Raw genomic sequence first — 22,103 nt, 5'->3', positions numbered from 1 at the left:
TCAATTCTCACCAGCAGAGATTACAACCAAGTACATCTCAAAAAAAAAAAAAAACACAAACCAAACCTAAGAACATGTTTCATTCTAGCAGCAGACTGCACTCACTGATCATTGCAAGGAATAGAAAGGGGGTAGGGAAATGTGGGGTTTTTATTTGCGATGGTGGGAGCGAAGCTCATTTTCATTTGATATATGCTAGATGCTAACCTACACACAAATCATATTCTATCAAAAAGCTCAATTAAGAGAGAGAAATGAGGCTCATTATTGCTAGGAATGATTGAAGTAGATAAAACTTTATGAAGGCACTGTTTCAGTAAGGAACATCTTTCAGTTTGTCATAGGATTTAGAGATTAAAGGTTCTTAGATATGAATCTAAAATTCTCTTGTTTGATAACAGGAAGAAAGTGAGGCACATAAAGGGGAAATGATTTTCCAAAGGCTATCAGGATGGTGGAAGAGTTAAGATATAAACTCAGACACTCTGAATACAAATCCAGGGTCTATCCACTCTACCAGTCTGACAACTCCTCAGCTATTTTTCTAATTAGCCTTCCCCTCCCCACAAAAGAACACATCTACCACTTCTCAGTCCCTTTCCTCCCAGACATAAGGATCCATTGCTACTTGTGCACTTTGTTAGAAAACATTTAATGTTAACCTATAATACAATGTAAACTTTATGAAAAAAATTTTAAGTACACTAGATTTATTCAGTAAATGACCACATAACTATTCAGGTGCAGTATAGGTAGGGTCATTACATCCTTTTTAGGATAGGTTTCCCATTGCTGCAATCCTCACAAGGCTTTAATAATTTTTAAAAAGTGTAAAGTGGGGCCCCTTGTTTGAGCACAAGATGGCAACACTTCGTTCCATTAATTGAGTTTAGGGGCTTCAATTCCTGCTCGGTCACTTTCTGTAGCTTTTTCTTGGGCCTTGGCACCATTTGCAATTTTCATAATGACTGCTCAGTTGAAGGTTCCAAGTTCTTTTTAGGGGTTCTTGCATTTGTTAGGTGGTAGTGTTTTGTTTTTTTAAAGATTCTCCGCTGTCATCTCACAAATTTCTAACCAGGTTCAAACAAGGGGAAAGAAAGAAAAATCTGCAGCAGATATTCTGCAGGCATGGAAAGACCTGGAGGGTTGAATGTTAAGCTGCACAAATCCAACAGACTCCAATTCAGGTATTTTTGCTTGGTCATGTTCCAATGGTGGTTCAGCTAAATCGGCAACCTCAAAATTGGGAGTACTTAAGACCTGAATTGAACTTCATTGTCCCCTGCTTCAGCTGCTGAGTGTGACTCCTGTAAACAACTGCTCAAAGATACCGGAGATTATGTGGACACTATTCAGCATTCTCTTGTAGGTTTCACTGGGTATCTTACCACCCCCCATACCCTGAGTTCCACTTTAGTAATATTGTATTGGCATCAAGTGCAAAACTCGAGGGAAGGAGACTACACCTAGAAACAGTACAAGAGTTGACCTCAATTAGAGGCTGTTTGAAAATGAAGAATGGGGTTTAGGTAGTCTCCTCAAGCCAAAAGCAAAACAGGGAAGGTGTTTCCAAAAGTAGTGAGTGACCCTTTAGAGTCTCCAACCCAATCCCCTTCACCCAATCACACAGTTATCAAAACGCAAGAGAGAGAGAGGGGAGCATTCTAAATCAAGTCAGAGGTTTAATAATCAAAGAACTGGAAAAAAATGAGATCAAATGGGCTCCATCTCTGCATAACACTATCCTCTGAAAAACATCAGAATTTATTAAGATATTTACTAACCTTCCACGTCCTGCTAAGAGGATACCTGTATACTCCAAGCAGGTAGGCTGACTCAGAATTAAACTGAAATTATCTCCTATCTAGTCTGACACTAACAGACTTCATATAGGGTTGAAAGCAGAACTTGGCTTGTGTTTCTAAAGTCACTGTGAAGTCAGCTTTTAAGATATATGCTTGTGGATTGTTTTCTTTTAATCCAGCCCTGAAATAGCAGGAGACTAGGCTGCAATGTAACAAATCCAGGGAAAAATTTTTAACTCTACCAGAGTTGATCTATGAGATACAGTTGCATATGCCAAAGACAATGAGACAGATGAACGCAGAACTCCTGGTAACTCTTCAATGGTCCCACACTCTGCTCCCACTGGTGACATCCCTGATGAAAGGGATGAACTGAACACTGACAATATGGAGCATAAAATAGTTGCCTTAAAGTTAAGTAAGAGATGCAGCCTCTGGAGTCTGTAGGTCCAACAAATTGTCTTATCTTGATCTGAATACCTTGGCCCCATAGTCTCAGCAGGGCCTGCAGTCTCAGTGCCCTAAATTAGGTTCTCACTATCATTAACTCAACCCTGGGCTAGAGCTTCAGGTATGTAACACAAAGCCTATTAATCTCTGGTCCAAGGGCCCTATGACTCCAACATAACATTCAGGGGACAAAAATAAAATTTCTTGCCTCAAGTAAGGATCTACGGGAGAAACACACATGCCTTCCACTTTAGGCATTTAATTCCTGCCCAGGTTCCCTTCAAGGCCTTTATTTCTTTTGTACTTAAAAATAAAAATAAAGTTACACTGCAACACACATACACACAAACAGGGTAACTCCTGTTTCTCTGTAGGCTCAACCCTGTAACCGCAAATCTCTGGGGAAAAAAGAGTGTAGTAGAGAATGGGGTAGGAGGAAGTAGGAGCAAGGTTTCCTGTGTGACAACAGGAAAGGAAAGCTAACACCCTTTGGTTCAGATTCCAAACTAACCATCTGATTGAGACCTCTGAAAAAGCTACACTTTATGTAGTTATATTGTGTGTGTTATTACACAGATCCTGAATGGGCTACAGAGTTCACCCACTGATTCACACTTAAGAGTGTATGCCTGGGAGTGGGCTCTAAGTACAAGAACATAGATTATAACAGCCTCTTTGGAAAGCTGTGGAGGACAAGAGTGGGCATCAACACAAAACAACCCACGGAGCCTTTATTATACTATGTAGGCTAAGAAACCCAGGACAAAAATTTATCTGGTAAAGATTGGCTCTTTAGCAAATAAAATCAAAGGAAAAAATGTCAGCCCCATTCCTTTGGTCATTCAAAGCAAAAGAAAAAAAAAAGATTTGTATATAGCGGGAAATTGAAGAAACACCTCAATTTGTCCTTCTCTTCTTCAATCTCCTCTCCATAGAGGCAAGAGGAGCAGTTCTTCAGTAGACGTTGGGATATAGTTGGTTGTTGGTAGTTTTATTATTTTTCTATAAAAGCTATAAAGAATGAGAACAGGTGAGGGAGTGTCCCATCCCACCAAAAGGGTTATGGGTGGATCAGAAGAGGCATTCTCTCTTGTATCCCTCCCTGTAAATGGAAAGCAGGGGCTCGGTACACAGGCAGGAGGGAAGCAGTGGGATTGTAGAACAGACTCACTTGCTGGTTCCCCCTCTCACGGACCACACAGGTTGTGGTTGATACAGGCAGCATGGTTTCTGATCCCCAGTCCCCCCATCCCTGCCCTCTTAGGATGCAGCAGTCTTTTAAAAAAAATATTGTATTATAATAATAATATGAATTTCTCTTTTTTTCATTTTGTTTTCTTTTGGGGATAGAGGGAGTGGGGCTGAGGGCAAAAGCATCAATCGTCTGTGAGGTCCTGAACAAAAAGCACTTCCGTCTGGCTGAGTCCAGCCTCCTGCAGCGTGGGAGGGTTGGGCCACTCCTCTGAGGGAAGGCAGGGCAGCACCCGTCGGGGGAAGTTGGCCTCAATCTGAAACTTCTCAGGGCTTTCCTTCAAGGAGAACAAGAAGTCATGGATTACCTGCAATAATTAAACAGAAAAAGGGAGGGAGATGAGAGAGAAGCATGGATTACTTTCTTTCATTTATTCAGGAGAACAAGTAGCAAACATCTACTAATTATTCTGAAATAGAAAGATCTTTCAGTTATGATTTCAAAATATGAAACATTCTCAGGACCTGGGTCCTAACCATAGTCCATAACATGACTCTACACTCCAAATCTTTCAAGCCAATTCTGCAGGAAATTTACCAAGATGGTCCATTTAAAACATGACCATTATTTATAAAAATACTGAAAGTAAAATGCTCTTCTTCTGACAGCTGCCCTTAATGTTTCTGGATTTACATACTGGTAGATATGGAGAGTCTCATAGATGGATGAAACTATAATTGGAGCCCCAGTGCTTCATCCTGAGAGATTTTGATTGGCACTGGTTCTGGAAAATGTTAAAATGTAAACAAGTGAGTATGCACCTCTACTAGTTTTAATCCCATTTCCTTGGTCTGTGCAATTCCAGATGTGAGAACACAAAAATATGCAAACTGTATGACTACACCAAACTCAAAATTTTTCTAATAACAACTTTTATACACATTTATATAGTATTTAGTTTATAGAGCACTTTTCTCAATAATCCCATGAGATAGTATAAAGTTCCTCACTTTACAGATGAAGAAAGTTAAGCCTTGAGATTAATGGACTCTTTCAAAGTCATACATCTTTGAAGTGGTGGAACCAACATCTGAATTCAGGTCTTGTGGCTCCAAGGCCAGCACTCCCTTTACTATGCCAGGCTGTCTTGTCAACCAAAAGCAAGTGTTGCGATAAAGCAGAACAATTCTCCTTAACACACAGATGAGACACATACCATTCATTAATTTCTCTAAACTTTTCTGGATTTGGGGGTTGGGGGCATTTTTTACTTCTATCTCCCCTGGAATAATAATTATTGTGGCTCATTTCTAAATGGTTTTAAAAGCTGCAAATGGCTTTTCTCACAATGAGAATGTGAGCTAGGTAAAGTTCTTATTATTCCTACTTTGCAGATGAAGGAACTAAGGTTCAAAGAAAAGAGATTATTTATCCATGGATGTTCAGCTAGTAATTGTTAGTGTTGAGGTTCAAACCCAGGTCCCCAGCCTCCAAGTCCAATTCTTTCACTATACCATTCTGTATTGGAAAGAAGTTCCATAAGGCTACTTGCCTGTGTTTGAATAACTTTGAAGGCTTCCTTTACTTAGCTAACTTTCTTCTCCCAAATTTCAAGTTTGGGATCCCATGGTTTAGTGAAAAAAAAATCTACGTTTGTATTCCTCTTATTCACATTACTATTTTACAGAATTTTATCATACTTATGCTTTCTCTATCCAGGATGAAAAATATTGGTTTTTAATCTGTCCTCAAGGGGCAGCTTCTATGCCAACCTTGATCATTTTGGACATCTTTTTCTGTACATTACCTATTTCTACCATATTCTTAAAGTGCAAAAACTAAAACTGCATATTGCATTCCAGATGCTAACATGCTACTGTTTTGTACAAAGGGAAGACAAAGTTTTCTTTCCTATTCCTACCAATGACACCTATGGTATGCTGGTCTTCTATCTTCAGGAAAAAGTATTTTTAAGTAAGAGTTCCAGGACCCTTTTCTGGTTTAAAATTGAGAATTTAAAGTAATTTGTCTTATAATTTATTTTTTCCCCAAATGCATTTGCCTATTGACATAAGTTTGATAGTCTTTCCAACAGTTCTTCTATAAACATGGCTTTCATTATCGCTTAAAGTTTAGCATCCAAGGCATTCTTGAAGTTGTCATCATGCATTCTCTTTCAGATTATAGAAGGTGAATACAAAGGTGTTTTATCTGGTCAGCCAGGTTCTTAGGCAAGAATTCTAAATAAGACAGAATGTATGTGGCAGGAGTGGAGCTTCTGCTCTAAATGCAGAGAAAAGCTGTGTGTTAATATCCTTACCTATAAAAATGAGCTGGAGAAGGAAATGGAAAACCATTCCAGTACCTATGCCAAGAAAACCCCCAAATGAGGTCATGGAGAGTCAGATACAAATGCAACAACTTAAGTTACAACAACAACAATATAGTGAAGATAAGTAGCCCAAGTTTATAGATTGGGTTGAGTATTAGATTCAGTAAGCAACAGGAGAAGCTGGGCAAAAAGATGTCAGAATTGTTAGGAGAGATGAGGAAAATAAAATCAAACCAGAGATAGACTAAGTCATCAAGGGACAATTTCCAAACACTCAAGTAGATTGCTCCTCTGTGAGATATTTTCATGGTCAAATCTTCAAAATGTCCAAAACTAGTGGTTACCAGAATCCCCTTTACCAGGGCACTCTTCCCCTCCCATGGTTGTCTCATTGTCTGTGAATTCTTGTTTGGGCACTGCCTGAAGAATATTCATACGACTATCAGCACAGGGAGACTCAGATTTCCAAGTCTGTCAATGAAGTACTATAGTCTCATTGGTATTAAATATTCAGAATCTGTCATAAAACTCTTCCTGTCCATCTCTTTTGGTCAGTAGTTGCAGAAGAGCTGATGGGTAAAGATCATCACACCTAGGCATACAAGGTGGCAACCAGGACCAATAGAGCATTTATGGATACAAGATGATGTTGAAACTTGCAGAATGAAAAGCCAAACATCTTGCTGATGGCAAAGAGCCTAACAGTATGATTCTTTAAATCAATAAGTAGTTCAATCCTCTCACATTTTTATAGATAAGGAAACTGAGGCCTAGAGAGATGAAGTGATCTGATCTGTAGTAAGTGGTAGAGCTGGGACTCAAGCAGATTCTTTCATTTCAAATCCAGTATACTTTTCACTATACCATGCCAAGAAATTTATGTGATTCTCAACCAAAAGTTTTCCTTTGAAAGTCTGATATGATTTCCTAGTCTGTTTGTAGGAAGCTGCAGCTCCTTGAAGAGGAGCCTATATGTCCATCTATGCTATATCTAGTTGATGAAGTAACAGTTCAGTATGAGGTCATTACTTAGGGTATAGAAGCAGAAAAAACTTGGGGGTGAAAGCTGTCTGTAGCATTCTGAGTGAGTGCAAGGATTAAAGCACTAGAATTCTACCTTGTAGTGCAGAGCAGCAGGGTGAGTTTTTATACTCTGATGATATGATTATGCAGCAATTAAGTAATTTCTTTGGAGTGCAATTAGTATATCTGGTCTAGCTCAACTATGAGTGATAAGTTGCAGAAAGGGGGAACTTTAATTTCATAGTAGTAAAGAATACAATCCAGAATAGAAAATGAAAGGAGAGATCAGTTCGGAAATGAGGAATGAAGGCAAGCCATGGGACCCAACAAAATTCTGAAAAAAAGAGATAGGCTGTCTCAGTGGTTAAGGGGGACCCGGAAAAAGGGATGAAATGGAGTTTTGTTTTGTTTTTCTCAGTCATTTATTACACAAAGGCAACACTATATGTGGGAGGTCAGGTTCAATATATTATTAATTAAAATCAATTCATTTCTACAGCACTTTATAGTTTCCAAGGGCACTTTCTACAAAACAAATTCCCTACTTTAAGGTAAAGAATGACAGGATGAAATGACTTGTCTAAAGTCACACAGTTAAGTTTCAGAACTGGGAAATGAGCCTGGGGCTTTTGACTCCAAATCATGTTCTTTACACTGTTATCATGCTGAAACTGCCAGTGCTGACAGAGGTCAGTTCAGAGAAAATGGGGACTTGATAAGGTCAGTAAAAAGCCTGGGAACCTTGCTCACAGGATCTTGGCCTGAGAAAAACTTCAAACACCTTCACACAGTGGTAAACATGTTGGACATGTAGCTACCGGAAAAAAAAAAAAAACCATGATCGCCAAGGCAAAGGATGTTAAGTATCACCACCTGGCTGAAACGGCTTTCTCCAAGGTCAATCATATTTCAACTCCTAGATCCTCTTTCTAAAGGATTTATTCCTAAATCCTTTTTCTCAGCTCTCCTCCTCTGTAAAACTGTTCACTACTCTTCTTCTCCTCCCATTCACTCTCCTCTCTTGGCTTCTGAGATACTGCTTTATTCTAGTTCTTCAATTACATGTCTGACCATTCCTTCCCCATGTCCTTTGCTGGATCATTATTTAAGTTCCATTCATTGTGTGGACATCCCCCAAGACACTTTCTCTTCTCTCTCTAGATCTTTCTTTTGACAAACTTATCACTTCTCATGGGTTTAATTATCATCTCTAAACAGATGATACTAACCAAATCTTTATTTACAGCCCTTGTCTCTTTTCCCCTGAGAGCCAATTTTGCATCAACAATTTCCTAGTGGACATTTCAAAATGGATGTCTCACAGGAAGCTCAAACTGAACATGTATAAAGGAGAACTCACAATATATCCCCCCAAATCCACCCCTCTTATAAATTTTCCTATTTCTGTAGAGGGCACCACGATCCTTCTATTGATCCAAGTTTATGGCTCTTCAATCTCCCTTATCTGACACAGAGTATTAAATTAAGGCCTGTCAATCTTAGTTCCATAACTGCCAAAATGACATTCCTCTAAAGTACAGGACTGAGCAAATTTCTCTACTTCTACATCAAATACAAATTTATATATTTGGTATTTAAAGACTTTCAAAACCTGGCTTCAACCTACCTTTCCAGAGATAGTATCCATTACTCACCTTCATGAATTCTACTGTCTAGTCAAACTAGCCTTCTTGCTGTTCCTCATACAGGAAGTTCTATTTCCTGTGATTATACACAAACTATCTCCCATACCTGAAATGAATTCTCTCCCCACTTCCATTTCTTAAGAATCCTATTCTTTGTTCCCTTCAATGATCAATTCAAATGCCTTTCCACATTTCCCCATCTAGCCAGAGTCTCTTTCACTGAAATTTTCTTGTGAATACTTAAGTGCATACATATTATCTCTCTTGATTAAGATGTAAGCTCCTTGAGAGTAGAACTGCATCCTTTTTGCTTTGTTTCGCCAGTGCCAAGCATAGCACCTAGCATACAACAGGCCCTTAAAAAAATGCATGTTGATTGACAAATGGCACCACAATCCTTTTAGTAACCTAGGTCCACAACTTTACAGTCATTTTTGGTCTCCCTCAATTCTTTTATTTAATTAACTGCCAAATCTTGATTTTACCTCCACATTACATAACAGTATCTATTTCTTTTTGTCTATTCACACAACCTTTACCCTAATTTAGGTTCGCATCATCTCTATCCTGGACTATTACAACAATCTTCTAATTAGTCTGCCTGCCTCCAGTCTCACAAAACTGCCAAATTGCTATCCCTAAAACACAGATCCATGTCACCTCCCACTCAAAAATCTTCAGTGGCTCCTTTATGCCTTTAGTGAAAATAAACAATTTTCAACCTGGCATTTACAGTGCTCCACAATACAAGTCATGTCTTAGGTTCATTTTATCCCTTTATAGTCCAACTTGCCCACTAGCTATTTCCCATTCATGAAATTCTATCTCCTGCCTCCATGGCTCTGCACTAGTATTCTCCTATGTCTAAAATGCATTCTCTTTACTTTTTTTGTAAAATCCTTGGCTTTCTTCAAAAGACCATTTAGGTACCACTTCCTAAGGGAGGCCTCATCTCTCTGCTTAGTAATATTGTTTCCTTTTAAATAACTCTATATTTATTCTTTGTATAAATGTTGCATTCCCCAGCAGAATATAAGCACCTTGAGGGCAGGCATATCTTTGCATCTTTAGCACCCAGAGTCTTACACAGCATAAGCACTTAAAGGATGTTTGTCAAATGAAACTGACCAATCCTCACATACTCATATGGCCATAACATGACAAAATAATTCCATCTATGCTTCCTCCCAAGTAGTGTAGAAATAGGAGTATTTACAGAAGCTTATTGGCTACTGAAGCTACTCTTCAGTAGTCAGAGCTTAGTTTTCTTATGGACTTGATTATTGGGGTCACGATGCTGCTAGAGGTGAAAAATATTCACTATGTCCAGTCAGTACTGGGTAGGAGCAAATACCTCCACTCACAAGAATAAGGTTATTGTGTGTGTGTGTGTGTGTGTGTGTGTGTGTGTGTAAAATATAACACACGACTGAGGGCTTCTCATATTTTAACTTTTGTGTAAAACTAATGGCTTGGATGTTTAGACACTCCACAGTAAGAGAAACAAAAGATGAATATACTAGAAAAAAAAACAGTGCATACTGAATTTGGTACTGGCTTACTTTACTAATGGCCTATCAATGTTTATGGTTTTTAGAGCCAGGTCACACAATTCCTAGATATTAGGCTTCTATGTAGGTAACTCCACTTAGATGATTTTTATGAGTTTCTTCTCTCTGCCAATTTTTAGAAGCACACACGCAGGCAGGGGAAACTGGGGAACATGAGAAGAATGTTACATTTAATCAGAAATCAGCTAAGCATAAATTACAAATGAAAAATAGCTAGTGTGTCAAAAAATAAAGAGCCACTCTGCCAGGCAAGAAAGTGTGAAAAGGAAAGAGGAAAGCAGTGGGTCAAAGCTGGGAAAACTTAAGACAGTCAGAGGAAAAATTCATCATCCTCCTGAAGACAGCAAAAACAGGAACCCAAGATTACAGACTAGACTGACTCTATAACATTCTACAGCAGAAGTTGATCTGAATATACCTTCCCCCAGTTCACTGCCCATCTGTAGTGTCAAACTAAATTTACCCAGCACACTATCATCCACAACTAAAAACACCTAAAGGACCTCACTCTCTTCCAGCTGGACTCTGCCCAGTAGATACTGTATGACAGTGGCAAACACACATATCTCCCTGTTTCATGCTTCACTTGATAATCAGAGAATCAATGAACAAAAGTTATCTCTGTGGCTACACTTATCACAGAATATTGCATCATCTTTACACATTCATAAGAGATCTTGTAGAATGTTTATTACATTTTGGTCTATCAGGTCAATTTTTTTTTTCTTTTTGGAGGGGACAAAGCAGAGCAATTGGTATTAAGTGACTTGCCAAAAGTCATACAACCAGTAAGTGTTAAGTGTCTGAGGCTGGATTTGAACTCAGGTCCTCCTGACTCCAGGGCCGGTGCACTATTCACCAAGCCACCCCACACTTTTTTTTTTCTAATCACACACACAAATTAGTACCTCATACCACTGAACCTATCAGTTAACAGTTTTGATTTTGCAGATATAATCTGCTATAAAAATTATCTGTAAAATTTTGGCTATTTCCTTCTCATTTTTTATCAAGGACATCCTTGATATTTGTGTAGATTATTCTTAAAATGTACTTTGTACTGTTTGACATCTCTATCTCTGAGATATATAGAAAATCACTCCCATCACTGTTTTTAAATGAGAGGTGGAGTAAAGGCAGGGGGAGACAGGGGAGAAGGGTAAAGGAAGAAGTGAGGATATTCCATCTGGTCTGATCATTCTTCCTGACTTAACTTCTTAAGGACTATTTCTACTTCTTATATAGCACAAATGGTATCAAGACAATACAGATTCAAATGTGGTAGTTCCAATGTTTATAATGAAAACAGATTATATAAACATAGAAGATCTTTTTTTTTTTGGTCCTTTCATTGATCTCCTTCCAGTTTTGTCTATAACTGTCCAAAGATTATCTGATTCAGTCTGGTCTCATGATAATCTTTCTGCAAAATTTTTTCCCTTCACTGATTTTTACTACTTGTAATACTATACAATCAGCCTTTAGAATATCTTACAAATAGTTTGTCTTCTAAAATGATGCTGCTGGTGACTGCAGGATCTCTCTGCTTCACAAGAGGATCAATTGTGCGTGATTTTCATGCTTTTTTTTGGACTCCTTGTTGTGATGGCTCCTTTAAACCAGTTACACTTCTAGGAGATAAGCTAGTAGTCAAAGTTAGCTTTATCAATTCTCCATTCTCTGGCATTAAAAAACCTCTTAAACATGTCTGGTTGGAGCCACTATAAATTATATTGTTTCTTTTCTTTATCCTTTCTTCTAGTTTGGTGTTAATTTTTTCTTTTGTTCTAATTAATCAATGGTATGCACACAAATAGCTGATTCATAAATAATTCCTATAGCAGGAATGAGTTATTTCCTGTCTGCTGAAAATCAACAATACTTTGTAATGCTTTCCTTGTCTCTCTTCTTGAAGCAATTATTCTTGATATATTATTATGGGTCTTCTGAGCAGTCAGTCAATAAGCATTTATTAAGCACCTATCATGTTCTAGGCCCCAGTGTTAAGCAACTGGGGATACAAAGAAAAAAGTAAAAGTCCCTGGTGTTGAAGAGATAAAGCATTTTGAGCACTTACTGTGTGTTAGGTACTATGCTGAATGCTGGGGACACAAATAAAAGCAAACCCAACAGTCCCTGCCTTCAAAGAGCTTTTATTGTAATGGAAGAAAACAATACATAAAGAGGAGTTGGAAAGCAAAGGGGGTAGGGGGGAGTTACCTGTAATACAGAAATAAATGTAACTGGAGAAGAAGACAGTACAGGTGTGAGGTGAAGCACAGCTAGAGTTCCACCTAGGTAGTCCTAGGGAGGGGATACTAATCTGGACAGAAGGGCCACGGGATGAAAGGTTCTCCAAAGTGTCAATAGAGCAGGTGAGAAAAGGAGAGTCAAGCCACAATACCAACCTTTGGTCTCTTTTCAATTTCTTAATCATGAAATTTACTTTCTAGCATTTTTCACCATTGTTCCGCATGCTCATCTTTGCAATGCAGTCAACCAGGATCAAAATATATGTTAACTTGGCTTGGAGAAGTTTCTTTAGTTTGAACACTCACAATTTCTCTACTTCTCTGTCTTCTTCAATATGCAATGTTGGCATATACACTTCAGTTACTCTCATGTTGGTATTTTTGCTTATATTCACTGTGAACAATGTAAGGCAAAGTGACTAAGTATGTCACAATATGATATTTCTTGTTGCTTCTGGGGGCACACTAAAACCAAAATTCATCAATACCTTTATTTTCCTCATTAAGAGCCTACAAGGCATCTTTCTGTTGAGGTACAACATCTTTATGTGTTCTGTTTTCATTTATAGGGAGAATATTGATATTGATGTGGTCTAGTTTTTTCAGTGGACAAAGATCTTAATTTAGAGTGCTAAGAGTTAAATTAAAATTTAACATACAGTCTAAAAACTGTGATTTTAAGCACCTTTGCTTCATTTTTTGTCACTCCACCACTCTCACTGCAGAAGCAGTATACAGCATATACAATCAAGGGCCATTTTGTATTACAATGATTCATAGGCTGCCATAGTTAGAGAACTTTTTGCTTAGTGACCCAATTATTTGTAATTAGTTCTGTGAACTTAGACTGGTTCTTGAACAGCCAGTTAATGAAGGTTTGTTACTAGAAACTTTCCACTCAGGGAGAACCTATCAATGCCCACTGAACCCTGTTAGCCTTCAAAAACTCCAGGGTCACATCCAAGTTACAGTGAGGTACCAGAGCTGGACTCTTGTAAAGGGATTATGATTCAATATTTTTAACAGAACAGAAATTTGTTAGAAGTTTTTTCTAATGACTAAATATATTATGTATCAACTACTCACTTAAAGAATTTAATAGAATTAGGTGGGCATGATTTTTTCTTAGGAGAAATGTGGCTACTGAGCCCCCGCCCCTAAAAAGGTTATGTTTAAGTGTTTTGTGATCCTATTCCTTTTTTGTAGTTTTATCTAGTGTGCTCAACATGAAAATAAAGACTCTGGTCTGTAACTCATAGTGTCCCTGAACCATTCTCATGAATGTTCTGGGAAAGAGTTCCTATTTCACTCTTTAAGTTGCTTCAGAATTCTCAGAACATGCATTCACAATGAAATGTTAGCCTAGAGTAGCAGAAAGGATTTGGAGTCAGAGGTCACAGGTCCTTGTCTCCACTCTACTACTATCTGTGTGGCCCAAATCACCACCTCTTTGAGCCTTAATTGCCTCATCAGTAAAGAGGATGTTGTACTAAATTAGCTCTAAGGCACCTTTCAGCTCTAAATCTTATCATAATTAATGTCTTATCATTGTGGCAGATATTATCTATACTGCTAACAGATATATATATATATATATTAATAATTCTGCATAATTCACTGAATCATACTTTAATGAAAATCTAATCCAAACTCTCCTGTCCCCATAATATTAGATAATAAAACTAAGGTCCAGAAAGGTCAAATGGACTTGTTTAAGGTAACAGGTTCAAGTGTGGCAGAGCTAAGGCCTGTGCCTGGCACAATTTCCACTACACTCTAACTTCCTGGAAGCACATCGACTGTGAGGCACCAATCGACTCTGGGGAAAGGATGAGGAATTAGAGAGTTGGGTCATATTCACTCAATGGCTTCAGGGAAAATTTTCATTATTTCAGTTCTGAAATATATTAAAGCTAGACGTAAGCATCCCAGAACCCAAAATATATGCAACATGAACTTAAATAATGCAACCACTTCAGAGGATTCACTGTTTACACATTGGGTCCTAACTGTATCCAAATGAGGAAAATGAGGCTCACACAGGTGAAACGAGGTAGGGGGCAAAAGTGGGAAGTCCATTAAGAGGCATAGGTTTTTAAATAGAAAAAGAAAACTAACTAGATGGAGTCCTGACAGGAAGTAAAAACATAAAGGCTACAGTATAATACTGGTAAGAACAGGTATTAGGGCGAGAAATGAAAAAGTTGAATTTCACCTATGGATAGAATCAGCCTTTACAACAAGCAAATGAATGCATTTTAGGTAAATCAACCCTGGCAGAAAGAAATCAGACTGGGTAAGAACAGGTTCATCATGAACAGCAACCAGAGACTTCCATGAAAACGGCAGTCTGAAATTAGTTTTCATGAGCCTGAAAAGTCAGGAGGAATATCAGTGGTCAGAAAGATAACAGATGGGTTTAGATGGGCTCATCCTAAAATGTTCACAATCCTGGAAATCCTGGAGTTTTATTTTATTCTTCCTTCTTCTTCATCTTTCATATCCAATCAGGTTACCAGGTCTCATCAAACTCCACTCAGAAACTCACGCCAAACTCATTGCCATCATTGTCTTAGAAGAGCCCTCATTACCTACCACCCATTTAGATTGCTACAATAACCTCCTTTACTGGTCTGGCCACCTGCAATCATGTATCTTTTATATTACCATGAAACTATTTTTTTGTTGCATACAAAGATAGTCTATCGTTCCTCTGTTAAAAAATTTTCAGAGGCCCTTTGCTGCCTGCCAAATTAAAATTTCTTTTCCTAGGATTCAAAATGTTTCACAATTTGGCAGAACTCTACCTTTAACAACAAAGTTAGCTTTATCAATTCTCCATTCTCTGGCATTAAAAAACCTCTTAAACATGTCTGGTTGGAGCCACTATAATTATAAAATAATGTTATATAAATGTTATATAAAAAACACTAGAAAGAATAGGAATAAATGGAGCCTTCCTTAAAATAATAGGTAGCATCTATTTAAAGCCTTCAGCAAGTATTATATGTAATGGGGAGAAGCTAGAAGCATTTCCAATAAGATCAGGGGTGAAACAAGGATATACACCATCACCCCTCTTATTCAATCTGGTACTAGAAATGTCAGCAGTAGCAATTAGAGAAGAAAAAGAAATCAAAGGAATCAAATTAGGCAAAGAAGAGACCAAGCTATCACTCTTTGCAGATGATATGATGATATACTTAGAGAATCAAGTAAAAAACTACTTGAGACAATAAATAAATTTGGCAAAGTTGCAGGATATAAAATAAACCCACATAAATCCTTGGCATTCCTGTATATTTCTAATGAAATTCAACAGCAAGACATAAAAAGAGAAATTCCATTTAAAGTTACTGTAGACATTATAAAATATTTGGGCATCTACCTGCCAAAACAAACCCAAGACCTATATGAACACAACTACAAAACACTTTTCACACAAATAAAAGATCTAATTAATTGGAAAGACATCAATTGCTCGTGGCTGGGTCGAGCTAATATAATAAAAATAACAATTTTACCTAAATTAAATTATATATTTAGTGCCACACCAATCAGTTTACCAAAAAACTACCTTATAGAGCTAGAAAAAATAGTAACAAAATATCAAGGGAATTAACTAAAAGAAATGCTAAGGATGGTGGACTAGCTATACCAGATTTTAATCTGTACTATAAAGCAACAGTCATCAAAACTACTTGGTACTGGCTGAGGAATAGAGTAGTGGATCAACGGAATATATTGGGTACACGAGACTCAGCAGTTAATGACCATAGTAATCCACTGTTTGATAAACCCAAAGACCCCAGTTTTGGGGCTAAGAACTCATTATTTGACAAAAACTGCTGGGAAAACTGGAATATAGTATGGCAGAAACTGGGCATAGACTATTATCTAACACCATATACCAAAATCAAGTCTAAATGGGTGCATGATCTAAGTATAAAGGCTGATACTCTAAGCAATCTGGGAAAGCAAGGAATAGTTTATCTGTCACATTTGTGGAGAGGGGAAGACTTTATGACAAACAAGAATTAGAGGGCATTATAAAACGCAATATGGATTATTTTGATTACATTAAATTGAAAAGCTTCTGTACAAACAAAGCCAATGGAACCAGGATTAAGAGGAAAGTGGAAAATTGGGAAAGAATTTTTACAACCTATGTCACTGATAAAGGACTCGTTTCTAAAATATACAGAGAATTGAATCAAATCTATAAGAATACAAGTCATTCCCCAATTGATAAATGATCAAAGGATATGAACAAGCAGTTTACAGAGGAAGAAATTAAAGATATTTATAAGCATATGAAAAAATGCTCTAAATCACTATTGATTAGAGAAATGCAAATCAGAACAACTCTTAGGTACCACACCTCACCAGTCAGATTGGCTAAGATGACGAAACAGGAAAATGACAAATGCTGGAGAGGATGTAGACAAATTGGAACACTAATGCATTGCTGGTAGAGTTGTGAACTGATCCAACCATTCTGGAAAGCAATCTGGAATTAAGCCCAAAGGGCTATAAATAATTTCATACCCTTTGACCCAGCAATACCACTTCTAGGGTTGTATCCCAAAGAGATCATAGAAGTGGGAAAAAGACCCATATGTACAAAAATATTTATAGCAGCTCTTTTTGTGGTAGCAAAGAATTGAAAATCAAGGGGGTGCACATCAATTGGGGAATGGCTGCACAAGTTGTGGAATATGCATGTTATGGAATACTACTGTGCTATAAGAAATGAGGAACAGATGGACTTGATATTTACCTGGAGAGGCTTACACGAACTCATGCTGAGTGAGAAGAGTAGAGACAGGAGGAATTTGTACACAATTACAGACACAACATATGTGTGATGACCAACTCTGATAAACTGGATTCTTCTCAGCAATCCAGAGTCATAAGTCAAACTCAAAAGACTCATGATGGAGAGAGATGTTTTACATCCAGAGAAAGAACTGAGACTGAACCCACATTGAAGCAAACTACCTGCCCTTTTTAATTTTCTTGTTTGGTTTTGTTTCTTCTTTCCCATTCTTCATTTCATCCATTACAATCCTTCTTTATAACCTGACTAATGCCTAATGTGAAAGTATTTGCAGATACTATACTGATTATATTCGGCAATGGGAGGGGGATTAGGGGAGAGGGAGAGAAAATTTGAAACTCAAGGAATTGTGGTAATGAATCTTTTAAACTAAAAGTAAACAAATTAATAAAGACAAAAAAAAGAGTTTTGTGTTGTTGTTGGCACTAAAAATAGACAAAATTAAGAGTCTTTCCTATTAAGTCACCAATGCTAGAAACAAAAGAACCCTCCCCAAAAGAAACAGGCTGAAAAGACTAGATTTCATTGTGTGAGGGGAACATCCAGTTAAGAGTAAATACTCTCAAAAGTTCATTTCATGTCGTTCCTCCCTCCCCCCTCTTTTTTGATAGTGGCTTCAAGTCAGGCCAACTGCAGTCCTTTTGAAGATATCAAGTGAAAGTTATTTTACCATGTTTCAACTTGGTGTGTAATTCTAATAGCCTTTTCATCATTATTGACTGTAACCACATCCAATTTCCTTGATCTTTGCTAGTCAGGGTACTACAATACCCCCCAGCAGCTCTATTGCCTTGAATGTCTATAAAGGTTTTCAAATCCATATCCCAAATTCTAAGTCCAAAATGCCCTCCTGGTCCTTACTGTTAGAGATTGTGTAAAATGGAATCGTCTCTCTACTCTGGAATCATTGGGTAACTTGAAAATGATCTTCACACTTTCAGGATCATCAGGGGGTGGCTCAGGTGGCAGGCATTCTGACTTCCTCTCCTTCTCCTCCTGTAGGTTCTGGGGAGAAAAAAGGCAAAGGTTAGTCCTCAGTTAAAGGCCATTCAAAATGAAGGACCAAAAGAACCTGATCACACAGAAGAAATTAAAATGTTTTAGATTATTTTAACAAGAGTCATGAATATTTGCTCATATTCATAAATTATTGTCCAAATTTATCTCTTAATTACTGTAGAAGTATACAGTGCTCTGTCATACTGAGAAATTATGCTTTGACAGTGTTCTAGTCTGAGATTCTTGGTTTTTGCTTCAATCAAAGACCTAAGTAATCTCCCTCAAATAGAAGACTTAATCATCTTCAGAGAAAAAAATTTTAATTTCTTGAAATTAAGATTATTGGAGTTTATCATGTTTATAGTAACTTAACCAATGGTGGGAATTTCTTTTTGTTTAATCTAATCAAAAGAGTCTGTTTATTCACCTTTGGTCAATAACAGGGGAATGCTAAGAGAGAGTGGTTAAAAACCACGTGACCGGTTTCAGAAAGGTGTTTTCTCCAAGAAGAACATTACTATTGTTCTGTTTGGTAAGTTTATCAAAAAAATATCTAACCGAAATTAAGTTCCTTTGTTTTACTCTGTTCTAAAATTCTATTTTTTGTTTGATTACTATAAAATATTAATCGAAACTACTTGGGTCAAGATACAGAAACTTTTAAAACACAATCACAAAGCAGTCTTTTTAGACAAATAAGGACAGACCTAAATAACTGGCGAAATATTAATTACTGATGGTCAGGCTGGGACAATATAATAAAAAAGACAATGCTACCTAAATTCATTTACTTATTTAATGTCATAATAATCAAACTACCAGAGGACAAATTTATAGAGCTAGAAAAAAAAATTATAAAATTTATGTAGACGAGCAAAAGACTATCAAGGGAAATGATGGGAAAAAAAAAGATTACAAGACAAGAAAGTGAGCCTAGAAGTACCTGATTTCAAACTATAACTATAAAGACATAACTGTCAAAACAATTTGGTACTGGATAAGAAATAGAGAGGTTGCTCATTGGAACAGACTAAGCACATAATATACATAAGCACATGAGCACAGTAACCTAATGTATAGTAAACCCAAAGATCCTTCTTATTGGGGCAAGAACATACCATATGACAAAAACTGCTGGGAAAATTGGAAATCAGTCTGGCAGAAACCAGGTATAGACCAACATCTCAATGTATACTAATAAGCCAAAAACAGATATGTAACTTAGACATGCTAGTAAGCAAATTACAAGAAATTAGCTGTTGAATCTATGGATACGAGAAGAATTTATGATCAAACAAGAATTAGAGAGGGTCACAAGATGTAAAAAAAAGTTTTGATTACATAAAATTAAAAATTTGCAAACAAAACCAGTGCAGTTAAAATTAGAAGACAAGCAGGAAACTGGAGAAAAATAATCTTTGCAGAAAACTTCTCTGATAAAGATCTCATTTCTAAGATATATAAGGAACTGAGTCAAATTTACAAGAAAAAGAACTATTCTCAAAGTAAAAGTCAAAGGATACAAACAACCAGTTTTCAGAGGAAGAAATCCAAGCTATCAATAGACACATGAAAAAAATACTACAAATCGTTATTAGAGAAATGTAAATTAAAACAACTTTGAGATACATCTCACATGCATCAGATTAGCGAAGATGACAAAAAGAGAAAATGACAAATGCTGGAAGGAATGTTAGAAAATAGGTTCTTTACTGCACTGTTGGCAACACTGTGAACTAGTCCAACTATTCTGGAAAACAATTTGGAACTACACCCAAAAAGCTATCAAACTCTGCATACTCTATGACCTAGAAATTCCACTACCCCCCAAAGAAACCAAAGAAAGAGGGAAAGGATTCTATGTATAAAAATACCTATAGGGGCTGCTAGGTGGCATAGTGAAGAGCACTGGCCCTGGAGTCAGGAAACACTTAGTAGATGTGTGACTTTGGATAAGTCACTTAAACCCAACTGCCCTCCAAAAAGCAAAAAAAACAAAAAAAAAACCCTATAGCAGCTCTTTTCATACTGGTGAAGAACTTCAAACTGTAGGGATTTCCATCAACTAGGAAATGGCTAAATAAGTTATGGAATAGGAATGTGATGAACTCCCATCTGACTATGTGCCCCCCATCTCTACTGTACTTGCCTCCAACACTACCTCAACCTCCTACAGAGGAGTGGTGCCCCTCCACTCAATGATGAATATTTTCAAACCTAGTCATAACTCTTTACCCTCCCAAGTGATCTATATTCCTGTATATCATTAGCCAAACCTCATTCCTTACCTCCCAACAACCAACTTTTGTTCTCATCCCCCTCAATCTCGTCACCCCAAAATTTCAACCTAACTCACCCAGCCCTCCCCTCTGTGCCCCCTGGAATTCCTGTTCCACAAGCAACAAATTTTCTTTTATCTTAAATCTTTTCCTTTCTCCTCCTTCTGCCAACTAGCTCTTACAAAATTTTGGTTTTCCTGATGATACAGCCTGACTGACCACCTTTCCAGTAATGGTTGTATTTTCACTCATTTACCTTGGCTTAATGGTCAAGGCAGGTGATTTCATGGAATACTTCTTCCTCTCTGTTGTCCCTTTCTGGTTCTCCCCTTCTTTTATTACTCACTAGATTCTCTTCCTTTGAGTTTCATGCTATTCACATCCACTATCCAATCAAAATCCTGTAGTTCTCTACAGACCACCCCCCTCCCAGGGTCACTCTCCTTTCTTTCTTTCCCTCCTTCCTTCCTTAATGAGTTCAGTACCTGGCCCACAATTTTTCTCTCCTTCCCAAGTCCTGCCTTTAAATAGTAGGGGACTTCAACATACATATTAATTTTCTCTCAAATACTCTAACAATTGGTTTTTCTAACTACTCACTTCCCATGAGCTATTTCTTTACCCCACTTTTAGCCACACACAAAAAGATAGTTATACCTCTGACCACAAAACCATCTCTACATTTAAGAATTCTAAAATCCCTTTATCCAACCATAATCTATTGGCTTTTTACTTCTCTCTCTACCTTCTCTTATAAAACTCTACTCTTCACCATGACCTCCAATCCCTTAATTCCTCAATTCTCTACCAGTCTATCTCCCCTTGCAGTAACCACTTTTCTCTTCTCCCCACCTTTTCTTCACCTCTTGACCCTTGGTGAAACCAATTCAATACTATACTGTTTTCCTCTCTTGAATCCCTAGCTCCCTTGTATCACCAACTATATCCAGACAAACTTCAGTCTTGGTTATTCCTACCATTAGTTGTCTTCATTCCTACACACATGCTGCTGAATGAAGATGGAGAAAAATCATACAACTGTTCTGATTGGATCCACGACAAATTAACGTTACTACCTAAACTGGGCCCTTACTGCTGCTAGGCAGTATCCCTTTATGAACTCACTATCTTACTCACTACAGCAGCTCTTCTAAACCTTTTCATCCCTCTTCAAACCTTCCATGGCTCCCTCTCTTCCCAATCTCTCAGCTGACACCCTTGCCTCAGAGTTTGTGGAAAAAATTAAAGCCATTCAATTTGACCTCTTCTCCCCTCTTTCTTATCTCCTATCCCTCAGAAGCCTTTTTCCTTACCTCTTCCTTCACTCCCATCTCACACGTTAAAACGGCCTTACTCCTTATCAAATCTAATCCCTCTACTTATTCAAACAATTCCGGTCAAGGAATCCTTGTCATCCTCACTCATTTATTTTCAATCTCTTTCTCTCTACTGGCCCATTTCCCAATGCCTACAAATACATCCTTGTCTCACTCACTCTGAAAAAACACTCACTTGATTCTTCTATTACTGTGGATCATCCTAAATCATTTCTATGTCCTATGTTTTTTTCTGCCATCTATAATAGGTGTTTCCACTTTCTCTCTCCACTCATTCTCTTCTTAACTCCTTACAATCTGGCCTCCAACCTCATCATTCCACTGAAACTCTGTGTGTGTGTGTGTGTGTGTGTGTGTGTGTGTGTGTGTGTGTGTGT

At 37.5% G+C, this 22,103-nt stretch overlaps 1 protein-coding gene across 3 annotated transcripts in view; it reads right to left on the bottom strand.

The window, feature by feature from the left end:
* Window positions 1–1,662: 1,662 nt before the first annotated feature.
* Window positions 1,663–22,103, bottom strand: part of FAF2 (Fas associated factor family member 2) — a 93,426-nt gene continuing 72,985 nt past the window's right edge. For all 3 annotated transcript variants that reach the window (XM_069077529.1, XM_069077531.1, XM_069077530.1), the window contains exons 10-11: window positions 17,973–18,116; window positions 1,663–3,814 (exon numbers count right to left, since the gene is read on the bottom strand). In XM_069077529.1, the coding sequence (XP_068933630.1) occupies window positions 3,632–3,814; window positions 17,973–18,116 (327 nt within the window). In that variant the 3' untranslated portion in view covers window positions 1,663–3,631. The remainder of the gene's footprint in view (window positions 3,815–17,972; window positions 18,117–22,103) is intronic.

This window comes from Petaurus breviceps, unplaced genomic scaffold, assembly GCF_028583685.1.
Source record: "Petaurus breviceps papuanus isolate PSGF00001 unplaced genomic scaffold, PetGlider_PUasm1.0 90994, whole genome shotgun sequence".
NCBI classification, from domain to species: Eukaryota; Metazoa; Chordata; class Mammalia; order Diprotodontia; family Petauridae; genus Petaurus; species Petaurus breviceps.
Note: the sequence above shows the minus strand (reverse complement) of the source record. Positions and strands in the feature narration are given on the sequence as shown.